The 14,240-nt window shown below is 46.8% G+C and overlaps 1 protein-coding gene across 2 annotated transcripts in view; it reads right to left on the bottom strand.

Moving 5' to 3' along the window:
* Window positions 1–483: 483 nt before the first annotated feature.
* LOC120989047 (polyadenylate-binding protein 2) overlaps window positions 484–14,240 on the bottom strand; it is a 62,157-nt gene continuing 48,400 nt past the window's right edge. For both annotated transcript variants that reach the window (XM_040416900.1, XM_040416899.1), the window contains 6 exons: window positions 13,419–13,533; window positions 12,601–12,668; window positions 11,474–11,580; window positions 6,908–6,995; window positions 647–795; window positions 484–561 (listed from right to left, as the gene is read on the bottom strand). In XM_040416900.1, coding sequence (XP_040272834.1) covers window positions 522–561; window positions 647–795; window positions 6,908–6,995; window positions 11,474–11,580; window positions 12,601–12,668; window positions 13,419–13,533 — 567 coding nt within the window. In that variant the 3' untranslated portion in view covers window positions 484–521. The remainder of the gene's footprint in view (window positions 562–646; window positions 796–6,907; window positions 6,996–11,473; window positions 11,581–12,600; window positions 12,669–13,418; window positions 13,534–14,240) is intronic.

Here is a 14,240-nt window from a genome sequence, read left to right on the forward strand (position 1 = left end):
CAGTTTGCAGGAATCTGAGCTAGAATAAAACTAAAGAAAAGGCTGGTGTGAGGGGGCAGCTGAGTCTCTCCGGGAAACAAGCTTCTCCCACAGAAAGAAACCTGCAAAGATAAAAACACGCAAAAAAAAAGAAAACAGCAGGATGTTTAAGCAGACATCACCCTCCCTCCCCATAGCTAACATTACACTGGGAACCATTCCACTTGTACATTTGTTATAGCCCGTTAACTCCCCCAACATGGAACAATCAGACCCCCTGTGTAACCCAGGGACAAGTCATACACTGAGAATAAGGACTGTGATCACCTACATTCTCTAAAATACATCAAGCTTCAGGAACCTGGCCTACCAAACCCATCTTTTGTGTTTGTAGCCTCTACATGGGGCATGGGAGCAAATGAGAAAAGGATGGTCCACAGGGGACCTCATGTTATTAATTCTCTTAAGAAATCATTCCAGTCTTCTTTTTTTCTTTTTTTTTTTTGTGTTTTTGCCTCTCAGGTCTTCCTAAAGATATATTTTTAGTAAGGAGAATACCATGACGTCACTCGAGCTCGTCCCCTGAAAGAAATAAGCCTAGTGTAAGAAACGCCAGAATATATACCCCAATCCCAACTCAGATGATCTCCACTACTCCAGCCCAGACCTGTACACGCGTCCTCTGGGCCTTGCTGTGTAGCCACTGTAGAACCTGGAACGAGAACTATAGGATGCCGCTCTAGCCCTGAATCTTGCCCGTGGATAGCCTCTGTCCGTTGTGCTTATACCAGGTCTGTTAGTCCTTTTGGGAACCACCTGTAGAAAGAGAACATTTAAAATATGCATGAAAGTTTACACTGTACAGCAAATTACTAGGTGTGACACGAGTTTGACACTTAGGTAACTACAGGACGTTCCAGGGCCTCGAGGCAGAGCGCTTCAGAAGGCCTCACAGATTCCGTTCACCTTGTATGGTAAATTATTTGATAGAACTACAGCTGAGAACTTATCTGCTTGCAGATCCCCAAGCACTGAATTCCTTGTAAGACTTGCTTACCAGGATAATCTGAACAAGATGATCTGTAGCACATCGGTTGAATACAAAATGACAGGGATAGAAAGACCAGAAACATTTTTCCCACTGGTAAGTTGGAACGGATGTTTGTGGAATCATGAACATTATTGTCAACTGCCTTTTCAAACCCTAATACCATGGGAGATTTTTATCACCTTCGCCTAAAAGGCTAAATCACAGAGCAATACACCTGTCTTACCGGTACATACATGCAATCCACACCCCAAGACGGAGCAAAAATCCCAATAAACATTTCTAACCCTATACAAGGACATGGCTGCAGATAAATCAACTTGGCAAAAAAAAAAATCTAATTCTAAAATCTGTCATTGACATCCTCTAGAATCCTGTAGCCTTTAAGCCTCATGCACACATCCGTGGAACACGGACCGTGAGATACCGGCCTGGATTCCTGCTGAGTGCAGGAGAGCACGGCGTCATTGGTTGCTATGACGCCGTGCGCCCGCTGCTGTACAGTAATGTATTATCTATACTTGTGTATTACTGCACAGCAGCGGGCGCACTGCGTCATAGCAACCAATGACGCCGTGCTCTCCTGCACTCAGCAGGAATCCAGGCCGGTATCTCACGGTCCGTGTGCATGAGGCTTTTTGTCTTGGGAAAACAAATACAAAATCCCTATAATGGCAATAAAAAAAAATAAAAAAAATAATGGTGCCCAGAAGATCTGTCGATTTAGTCCCTTACTTTGTGAAAAGTCAGAAACTACTGACAGTAGGGGTGGGCGATATGGCCTAAAATCTATATTGCGATATAATTTTAAGCATGTGCAATATATATCGCGATATATTGTTTTCTATATTTGGGTGGGGGGTGTTTAAACTTTTATTTTATTTTACTTTTTATTTAATAACTATTAGCCTCCTTAAGGGCTAGAACCCTTGTCATACTCACCCTAATAGAGCTCTATTAGGGTGAATAGGACTTTACACTCTCCCTGCTGCCCTGTGCTTTGTGCACACAACAGCAGGGAGCTGACCATGGCAGCCAGCCTCTCAACTGCCCCCCAGCCCCTGATCCGCCCCCCAGCCTCTCCCTCTTATCAGCCCCCTCTGGTAACTCAAACCAACCCACCCCTCCCTTCCCAGTATTAATCATTGGTGGCAGTGGCCACAGGGTCGTCCCCCCCCCCCCCCATCATAGGTGGCAGTGGGCAGTTCCGATCGGAGTCCCAGCAGTGTAATGCAGGGGCTCCGATCGGTTACCATGGCAGCCAGGACGCTACTGAAGTCCTGGCTGCCATGGTATGTTAGTGAGCAGCATTATACTCACGTGCGCCGTGGCCGCCAGATGCTCCTTCTCATAGGTCTGTGCGATGCATTGCTAATGCTATAAGCATTAGCAATGCACCGCACAGACAGAAGGAGCGACCGGCGGCCACGGCGCACGCGAGTATAATGCTGCTCACCAACATACCATGGCAGCCAGGAATTCGGTTACCATGGCAGCCAGGACGCTACTGATCGGTACTGCCCACTGCCACTAATGCAGAGACTGAAGAACATTCCTGGCACCCAACCTCTGACAGGACGCTGTGATCCGCGCGATTAACCCCTCAACTGAGGGGTTAATTGCGGCGGATCGCAGCGTGCAGTCATAGGGGCCGGCCCATAAAGTTGGTATTCAGGCATTCATTGGTGGCGCAGTGGCCACAGTCCCTCCCCTCCTCCTCCTACTCTGTTCTCATTGGTGGTCAGCGGCAGCCGCGCACAGTGGGGAGGGAGGGACTCCCTCCTCCACTGTACCGGCTCAGGAGAACATGGTGCGCGCCAAAAGCGCGATCATATCGCGGTCCGGCGATATAGGTGATATGCACAAAATGATATAGGTGATATGCACAAAATCTATATCGTGGCACAAATTTATATCGCCTATATCGCCCACCCCTAACTGACAGCACATCAAAGACACCAAAGTGCATTTGCATTTCAAATCTATGTGACCATTAAAGGCAATGGCCACATCTGCATTAATGTTGATACTGAACTGCATGAAAAAAAAATTCTAGTTGGGTTAAAAAAAAATAAAAAAAAAAGTGCTTTGTTGGAAGCCAGTAGCTTGCATGTATCCTGGTACATAGCAAGCTGCAGAATGCATCCTGTGCTAAATCTGTCAAACTGAATGCTTTGTCTGCATCCTTTGACCTCTCCCGAAGTTAAACGGAGCACACAAACAAACTGATTAAATCTTGAGGTCCCCAAAGACAGACTGACCAGTGAATTTAAACGCCCAATAAAATAGGTCTTCAAACAAAATCCTCCAATAAAAGTTACTCAGTGATCCTCCTATATCAAAGTAAAAGGCTCATAATGCTACAAACTGCAGAAGGACAATCTCTTGCCAACAGAAAATACATGACCAGTTTACAACAGAAGGATGTGACCAACAGACGGTGGTAAAGGGTAATAGGGCTGCAGCTAACTATTATTTGAATAAATCGATTAGTTGTCGATAATTTAACCGATCGGGAAAAAACACCAAAATTACAAAACAAAGAAGTTTATATGATTTTACTTGAAAAATTATGTTCAAAGGCCATATTAAAACAAATTGTGGATGGCGCGGTTATGGGGGGGGGGGGGGGGGGGGGAGAGAGAGATCTGTGGATGGCGCCGTTATGGGGGGGGGAGAAGATCTGTGGGTGGCGCCGTTATGGGGAGGGTGATCTGTGGGTGACCCTATATAGCATCTTATGCTATATGTGTCGTGCACAGATCCCCTTCCCAATACCCGTGCACAGATCCCCTTCCCAATACCCGTGCACAGATCCCCTTCCCAATACCCGTGCACAGATCCCCTTCCCAATACCCGTGCACAGATCCCCTTCCCAATACCCGTGCACAGATCCCCTTCCCAATACCCGTGCACAGATCCCCTTCCCAATACCCGTGCACAGATCCCCTTCCCAATACCCGTGCACAGATCCCCTTCCCAATACCCGTGCACAGATCCCCTTCCCAATACCCGTGCACAGATCCCCTTCCCAATAACCGTGCACAGATCCCCTTCCCAATACCCGTGCACAGATCCCCTTCCCAATAACCGTGCACAGATCCCCTTCCCAATAACCGTGCACAGATCCCCTTCCCAATAACCGTGCACAGATCCCCTTCCCAATACCCGTGCACAGATCCCCTTCCCAATAACCGTGCACAGATCCCCTTCCCAATAACCGTGCACAGATCCCCTTCCCAATAACCGTGCACAGATCCCCTTCCCAATAACCGTGCACAGATCCCCTTCCCAATAACCGTGCACAGATCCCCTTCCCAATAACCGTGCACAGATCCCCTTCCCAATAACCGTGCACAGATCCCCTTCCCAATAACCGTGCACAGATCCCCTTCCCCATAACTAGGGTTGTCCCGATACCGATACTAGTATCGGTATCGGGACCGATTCCGAGTTTTCTCGGCGGTACTCAGCCGCCGATACCCCGCCCCGATACATAAATAGAATACTATGGGCGTAACTATGGGCGGGGCCCGGTGCAGTCACTGTACTCTTACACCGGGCCCCGCCGCTCACCAAAGTATTTATAAACGTGAATCCTTATCCTGTTATTAAGTTGAACTAACGCTGCCCTCTCCCATGTTCCCCTGTATCCCCACAGCACTTACTTAAGCTTCAATAGCAGGCAGAGCGGACGGCACCAGTAACGTCACTCACTGACGTAGAGCGCCTGCTCCGCCCACTTTATGAGTGAAGCAGGCGGAGCAGACGCGCGACGTCAGTGAGTGACGTTACTGGTGCCGTCTGCTCTGCCTGCTATGGAAGCTTAAGTAAGTGCTGTGGGGATACAGGGGGATACAGGGGAACATGGGAGAGGGCAGCGTTAGTTCAACTTAATAACAGGATAAGGATTCACGTTTATAAATACTTCGGTGAGCGGCGGGGCCCGGTGTATTGGGGGACACTGTTATGAGGGGGATCTGTGGATGACATAGCAGTGTCATCCACAGATCCTTCCCATAACAGTTCCCCTCCCAGATCCCCTATAACAGCACCATCCACAGATCCCCCACCAAATAACAATGCCATCCTCAGATCCCCCCACCCCATAACAATGCCATCCACAGATATCCCACCCCATAACAGTGCCATCCACAGATCCCCCATAACAGTGCCATTCACAGATCCCCATAACAGTGCCATCCACAGATCCCCCATAACAGTGCCATCCACAGATCCCCCATAACAGTGCCATCCACAGATCCCCCATAACAGTGCCATCCACAGATCCCCCATAACAGTGCCATCCACAGATCCCCCATAACAGTGCCATCCACAGATCCCCCATAACAGTGCCATCCACAGATCCCCCATAACAGTGCCATCCACAGATCCCCCATAACAGTGCCATCCACAGGTCCCCCATAACAGTGCCATCCACAGAGCCCCCATAACAGTGCCATCCACAGAGCCCCCATAACAGTGCCATCCACAGAGCCCCCATAACAGTGCCATCCACAGAGCCCCCATAACAGTGCCATCCACAGATCCCCATAACAGTGCCATCCACAGATCCCCCATAACAGTGCCATCCACAGATCCCCCATAACAGTGCCATCCACAGATCCCCCATAACAGTGCCATCCACAGATCCCCCATAACAGTGCCATCCACAGATCCCCCATAACAGTGCCATCCACAGATCCCCCATAACAGTGCCATCCACAGATCCCCCATAACAGTGCCATCCACAGGTCCCCCATAACAGTGCCATCCACAGATCCCCCACATGACAGTGCGTCATCCACAGATCCCCCAAAACGGTCACATGACATTTAAAAAAAGTATCGGTATTCGGTATCGGTGACTACTTGAAAAAAAGTATCGGTACTTGTACTCGGTCCTAAAAAAGTGGTATCGGGACAACCCTACCCATAACCGTGCACAGATCCCCTTCCCCATAACAGTGCCATACAGACAGATCCCCCTGCCCATAACAGTGCCATACACAGACAGATCCCCCTCCCCATAACAGTGCCATACACAGATCCCCCTCCCCATAACAGTGCCATACACAGATCCCCCTCCCCATAACAGTGCCATACACAGATCCCCCTCCCCATAACAGTGCCATACACAGATCCCCCTCCCCATAACAGTGCCATACACAGATCCCCCTCCCCATAACAGCGCCATACACAGATCCCCCTCCCCATAACAGCGCCATACACAGATCCTCCTCCCCATAACAGTGCCATACACAGATCCCCCTCCCCATAACAGTGCCATACACAGATCCCCCTCCCCATAACAGCCCCGGCCCCGCTGCTCACAGGAGACTATTGCGGCAGTAACTTTTACTCAGCGTCGGCGCATCTTTATTACCTTACAATGAAGCTCAGGTAACAGGCAGAGCGGACAGCAGTGTAACGTCACTCACGTGACGCACCTGCCCCGCCCACTTTATGAATGAAGGAGACGGAGCAGGCGTGTCACGTAAGTGACGTTACACTGCTGTCCGCTCTGCCTGTTACTGGAGCTTCATTGTAAGGTAAAATAAAGATGCAGTGATTTAAAGTAAACCGCCCACCTGCATAGCAACAAATCGGCGATTATTCGATAACTGGATTCATCGACAACGAATCCGGTTATCGAATATTATCGATAAAGTCGATTAATCGTTGCAGCCCTAAAAGGGTATGACACTCAAACAAGACTTCTCCAAGAAGCCTGCCATAACCTAATTGCCAAAATGTGCAATAAGCATCAGAGCCACTGGCACATTGGCCCCTGGAATGGGATAGACAACTCATTTAGCATACACTGGCTAGTACTTACACCATCAAGCATCCAATGTTGTTAAAACTGGAATCCACTTACTTTTATCTGTCGACCTCTGAACAAGGACTCGTCTAATGCCATGGATGTCCGGACTGATTCTTTATCGGAGAATTCAATGTAGGCAAACCTGCAGGAACAGATCACTAAGTCATTTCAGGAATGGTCACATTTTGTGCAGTACACTCTTCATATGGGAATCCCTCCTGAACAGCAGAAACTGGAAGTCATTTTGGAGCATTGGAAATCCATAAATTGAGTCACTTTAAAGGATAAAAAGGCTTCAGCAGTGACGTCAGTAAGTTTATGACCACTGAGGCCAGTGACTGGATGCTTCTGCACATCAACTGGGTCGTCATGCCATGGGGGGTGTAGTGCAGGAAGCTGGTCCCAACAGTGCTGCTCACACTGAAGTCCCTGCTATGGAGTGGAGCTCTGTCCGCTACACTGCCGACACTGCCGTGTGGTTCCAAAGCAGACTTCTGGCAACTGAGCTGCATCTGAACAGCTGATGGATGGGGATGCAGGTGTCAGCTAGTGATAGCCTATCCCAAGTCATCACTTAAAGGCCAGAAAACACTAGTAAGTATTGGTAATTTATAACATTTGCTAACCTTTTTACACTGACAACCCCCAAGCTTAGAATGTTATTATAACACCCATATAGCCTCCATTGCAGTGATCAGCCATGAATAAATGAGCCGTCTTCATCAGGCATGTCAACATGGCAGAAATACAAGTTGGATAAATGCAACATGTACTTTTGCCATGGAACCTGCAGAAGAAATCCTCCGCTGTGGTCTGCAGTTTACACTGTTCTGACAATTCAATATCAATTTGGGTTACTTTGGGGGCTTTATTCTTCATACCTTATGTAGCCATCACCCTCATGTAAGCATTCTCTCTATTTGTGCTAATATGTACTTTGTATTTCAATAAAAAGATATTGAACCATAAATTCTACATCAAAGGTAAAAAACCTTCTGTATATGCAGTCATATTTTCCTACTGAAAACAATGAGAAGTGTATTCCGGGTATGATATGGGACTTGTATAGAGTATACATGCTACACATTTAATGAAGGCAGCACTGTAGCCACTCAAAATAGGACTGAGACTGATTCAATATGATATCAGCAGGGGTCCGACTCCCAGCACCCCCGCCAATCAGCTGGTTGCAGGGGGCGCTGTGTGCCGAACAGCACAGCTCTGTGTAGTGACAACCTGGAGCATGGAGCAGTGCCGTCCTGTGCCTGTTTCAGCACACAGCAGCTACTATCGGGGGTGCCAGAAGACAGATGTTCGCCAATCTGATATGGACTACAAATCCTATGGATTGATGAAAATTAAAAAAAGGACACCAGTCAAAGTTTCAAGTTTTTACAAAAACAGGTGGTTTCTTAATCTCCTTTTTTAACGCAAATCCATGCAAACCATTTCTTGTGCCTTCACTGCATGTAATGGGAACCTGTGACCATGAAAATGCAGCGTAATCTACAGGCAGTAGGTTATAGACCAGGAGGAGCAGAGCAGATCTATAGCTTTGTGGGAAAAGTTTAAACAAATCTTGTACTATGGTCATGAAATCCTGCTCTTTAAACTCCAAGTGGGTGGTCTGATCAGAGATTGACAGCTATGTATACAGGGAAGGCTGATCACCACTGATAAGGTGGCCAACTTGGCTGCTGAGCTCAGAAAGAGCTGAGATTTTCATGAGAAAAATCTTACACGTTTAGCCAAATCTTTACTCAGAATCTGCCCCCTCACTGTATCCCGGCGACTAGCCGTGCCTTTTACAATGACACCATATCCCCATTGTTTACACTGATGTGGCGTCCCTATTACACAGCACCTCCGGGGATCCCTCCACCTCCTTCCCGAGCCTTCAAGCAGCGCATTGTAATTAGGTTTATGACTGCAATTAACCCCTCTACTTCACATATTACTTTGTAAAGGAGCCAATCATGCTGCTGATCTAGAGCTTCCCTCTGCTCCAATGTAATAGCTCTGCCATTACAAGGTACAGAACACGGCCATCAAACATTAACCACCTATGTAACTATTCTGGATTTTTTTATTTTTTTAAAAAATAAAAGCAGGAGGGTGTTTAGCCCTTAAGGAGCAGAATTTTTGCTTCAGTTTTTCTCCTCCCCTGACTTTCCAACAGCCATAACGTTTTAAATTTTTCATTAATTAGCATTTTCAAGGGCACCACTCAATTTACCATATCTTGAACTGGGGAAAAAAATTGTGGCGTGAAACTAAAAAAACGAAATCAAGCTCATTCTGCAGCTCAGTATGATCACTGTGAAAGAAATTAAGTGGTTAATGAATTGTGCTCATTGGACTCTAAGTATTCTCCATGTTTAAAGGGGTTCTGCAGTTTGTTTAAACTGATTATCTATCCTCTGGATAGGTCATCAGCATCTGATCGGCGGAGGTCCGACACCCGGGATCCCCGCCAATCAGCTGTTTGAGAAGGCAGAGGCGCTCCAGGAGCTTCTTGCTGTTTACCGCTAGCCCAGTGACGTCACGACTGGTATCAATGGCCTGGGCGGGGCTAAGCACCGTTCAAGTGAACAGAGCTTAGCCGCGTCCAGGCCAGTTCATACTAGTCGTGACGTCACTGGGCCTGCGGTAAACCGTAGCTGCTGGAGCCGCCGCTGCCTTCTCAAACAGCTGATCGGCGGGGGTCCCGGACTTGGTCACTAATAAATGCTTCACTAGAATCCATTACACAGTAAGCGGTCTGCGTCTCTGAATCTGAGGACGCCTGATTTCTCATAGCACAAGTCAGGTGTAGTCCCCTAGTTTGGGACTTGTCCTAAATTGCAGTGACTATACGAAACCAAATTTATGTTATTTTTTACTACTTAAAAAAAATTATAAACATGTTATTTTTAGTCTCTTAGGAGGCTTCCAAACACAATCTCCTGCACCACAGACCAACAGAATACTACTGCAGTCTACAGGATTTTCAATGGCTGCCTATGAAGCCTGCATGTGGCACAGCTTTGCAGGCAGGTTACTATGACAGGCCTGGGAGCCTTTACAAGGGACTAGGCAGTCATAAGCAATGGATCAGAGTGCACAATTTGGCCACAGTGGCTCCGATCAGCGTAGATGTCTTGGCTGCTCATTTTGCATTAATGGGTTTACGTCCACCTTTGTTTGGACTTTTAGCACGGCAGACCATTACTTTCTTTCTACAGCATCTCTAACAAAGTTAATAAAATCTAAAAAAATAAATAAAACCGATAAAACAATTATGGATTTTAGGTGGAAAAAAATCCTAAAAATGTTTTTCATGATTAGAGCGCTACAACAATTGGTGATTTAAGAAACCCTTTAAAAGTCCTACATGCAGTGAAGTGTTTGATACATTGGCACAGATCTGCACATGAACTCATAACATCTTGGTGCCAAAAGCAACCAAAATTTAACTATCTTCCCATTATGTAAATAAAACATGCAAAAAAGCATAGGGTGCTACTGAGGGAGTATATGGCATTTAACCCCTTAATGAACCAAGACGTACAGGTAAGTCATGTTCATTGACACGGGCTGTGCCCATTCGATCAACAGCAAGGATCAGAGAAACCTCTGATTTCAGCCATTTATCTCCTTAGATGCTGCAGTCAATAGCAAATACGGAATCTCTCTAGCTTCATAGGGAGTTGGGAGTGTTTCCTCTCTCTAATCCTCAGACCTACCTCCACAATGTGATTGTGAGGTGTTAATGCATTACCATAACAAATGGGAACAAAAAAAAAAAAAGGCTCCATTTGATGCACCACTGCTCCAACTACAACCCTAACCAGTGTCTCCGTCTTATTTGATTGACAGTCCGTGAGATTTTAGAGTCAGTAGTGATGACGTGGGTAAAGTCATGTGCACTAAACAGACCCAGCCCACGGTATACCAAAAACTTGTCATAAAAATAAAAAAATAAAACATTTCTCAGGATCAGTGGACTGGGTTTTCACAAGAAAGGCATGGTTATGATTCAGGGCACCCATCTAACATGGCAGTATGGCTAACTTTAAACTGATTGTGGAGAGGACAAATTAAGGTCCAAAACAGACTAATCTTAAGGGGTTAACATAACTGGCCTCAATTATCAACATCATAACCTGTACCAACCAGAGCTCAACGATCATTTCATGAACGGCTCCAGATTTAGTAGGCCACAATGGCTGACAAGCGGTCACTTATGCATATTCCCAACTTACAGTGTGCACAGAACTTTACCAACTTAATCACCAAGCCAAGAGATGGGAACATGGGACTGAGTGTACAGCTCGGTGGCATAGGTCAGCACTATATAACAAATAAATAACTAAAGGTTTAGCAATTCCCCCCCCCTGGAATTACTGTAGTTTGGGCAGAACCTGTAGTGCACAATATGAGCATACACAAATGTCCATCACATGGAATAAGTCTCCAGGACTGCATCTCTAAAGTGTCCAGGGTCAGGTTCTCATAACCGTATACCGGCATGTTTATGACTCGTACACCTGCTGAAATATAGCAGTCACAATCCCCCAAAAAACAGCAGCGCCAACATTACTTTGGCAATGTAAGATTTTTGGTTAACTAAGGACTTACCCTTTAGGGTGACCAGTGAACTTGTCACAAAGAATGGTTACCCTGTTCACAGAGCCACAACCATGGAAGTGTGCTTCGAGTTCCTCGGCTGTTGCCCCATAATCAACCTGCAGATTTAAAAAAAAATTTTTTAGAAGTCTAACTACCTGAATTATTGATTATATGGAGCAAAAAATCTGAGGGGTTGTCCAGCCTTTAAATGATGGCCTATCCCCAGGATAGGACATCACTAGCTGATCAGCAGGGGCCCCGACACCCCACCGATCAGCTGTTGTGTAGTTCCATCGTCAGAGCTACAGAGTTCAATTAAATGGGAGCAGTGCTGCAGTGAGAAGCACTGTCCTCTACAATGTTGACAGTGCAGTTCTAGCAATGGAACTACACAGAACAGCAGATCGGCAGAGGTGAGGAGCACCAGACGCCTGCTGACCAGTTACTGAGGTCCTATCCGGCAAATAGGCCATCACTTAGAAAGGTTGGTCAACACTTTTGAAGGAGCTTACAATACTTATCCTCTTACCAACAGAGAGACAAGAATCTGATTGCTGGAGGTCAGACCACTGGAACCTCAAACAATTACAAGAACGGAGGTCCAGAAGTGCATGAGGGTGGAGCAGTCAGTGGTGGACCACCGCTCCCTTCACTTCTGCTGAGTACGGCACTCGCCATCTTCAGCAGTCTCAAAGTAGGGAATGGAGCAGTCAGACCACCAGCAGTAAGATACTTATCCCCCATCCTGTGAATAGTTGGTAGGTATTAGTGGGAAACCCGATGAAGAAAAAATAAGGCTAAATACATATGTTCCAAGCTGCTTCTTGGCCTTCACTGCAGATACACTGGTTTGTGTGGTATACTCAATTAAGACGAGGCCAAATGAACACTTCGCCTTGGTCTACCAAATGGACACGTCTAGCATGTACATTAGGAGCTCACGCGGTGTACACACTGAATGGACATCACAACGACTGTGAACATAGCCTAAACTGTCCGGACATCAGAGCACACGTTTCAGGTCCAAAATGAAGGAAAATGAAAGGTGAACGCTGGCTGCCGTGCAGAAACCAGTGTACATGAAGGCCTATGTGTCTCCAAACCACGTTAGCATCCCATACATATAGAGCACTTACATTCCCTACGTAAATCGATCGAGCGTCAGCTTCCATCTTCTCTTCTATGGACATGATAACTGGACCAGCTGCAGTGAGACAAGAAACATGGATGTTACCAGATACTACTAGTCCTTCCATGACAATCAGTGTGGGAAACAAGCCAGAATCACTGGAAGTCTCCCAGCAGAGCTGGATCTGCAGGTGCTCTAGCTTTGGCGCCTTTTACGGTTATAAATCAGAGTAAGCATAGCCATTCTGCAGGCAGCACGCAGGAAATGTGCTAAATTAATCTGATACTCCAATGGCCGTCAAATGGACATTTTATAGGAAACGGTCAGTATTGGTAGAAGCCGCTGAAAAGTGGACTCCTTAGAATCACATGTCAATGAGATCTAAAACCGGGTTAAAGGGGGTATTCCACTCTGCCTCTTTCCATAACTTCCATGGACAAGTAGCAGCGCGTACGTGAAGCCCCTTCTCCAATCAATTCCAGTAGCTGAACTATAAGGTAACCGCTGATTGTTGGGGATGTGGGCTGTCAGACCTCCGCTGATCAGATATCGATTACTGAATGGGACGCAATGTGGACGGTGAACAGTGAAGAGAACAGCACTCGTAGGAACAGTGTCCTCTCCACCCATCTAACACTGATGGCCTCTCCTGAGGATAGGTCATCTACATCAGAAAACCAGACAACCTGGAAGACGTTATTCCACCTGTTATAAAGTTCTCCAGCCATGGTGGAGTGTGGCCAGTGATTACCTCCCACCCCAGGAATAAACGTTCAGTCTTGACCACCATTTATCAAAGTCCAAGGCGTGGGGTGCAGGTCTTACCATTGCCAGGCGGTGGGCTCATGTTCATCTGTTTCTCCACCTCATTCTGCAGCTCTTTTAGCTTGACAGCCTCCTCTTCCATTTCTCGGACACGGGCTTTGATCGCCTCCAGCTCCTGAAAGAGAGGTGATAAAGTACATATAGTCATTTAGAAAGCCTGTAAACCCAAACATGGGTCACATAATAGAAAATCATGTGTGGAGACATTACTATAACCCCAGGGGCTGGCAGGGACACACTGATCTGATATCGGCCTATCCTGAGCACCCCATCAAAATCCTGGACAACCCCTCGAAGGGTTTTCTGTTTAGCACTGTTTTCAGCCTAGAATGAATGAACTATCCTCAGTCTCTAGGGCACAGGCTGCTGTTAGGGAACACACCCATGAGCTCATTTTTTGGTCCCCAGGGCTGATGGCATTCAAGTCGCCCAGGCCCTCAAATCCATGGAACGCAAGCGGTTAAATAGCCGGGCTCAGATTCCTAGGAACCCATCTGCTAGCGTTCAGTCAGTATGGAAGCAGGACATAGGACCCTTAAAAGGGTTAGCTAAAACCGAGGCCCCCATAAGCAGTGGTGTACACATGCACAATCTATCTTCTACTGTACCCAGTGGGTACACCACAGCTTTGAATGTCCTGCATCCAAAAGACACAAGATGGCGGTGGACACGACTTGATGTGCATTGCAGACACTGGAGCAGCCGTGGGCCTACTCCAAAGCTGGGGTACAGCACAGGGTCGGTTAGGGTGGGTTCACATCACGTTTTTCTAATCTGGTTAACGTATACAAAAAACGGATACGTTAAACAATTGCCTCAGAC

The sequence above is a fragment of the Bufo bufo genome, chromosome 2, assembly GCF_905171765.1.
Source record: "Bufo bufo chromosome 2, aBufBuf1.1, whole genome shotgun sequence".
Classification (NCBI taxonomy): Eukaryota; Metazoa; Chordata; class Amphibia; order Anura; family Bufonidae; genus Bufo; species Bufo bufo.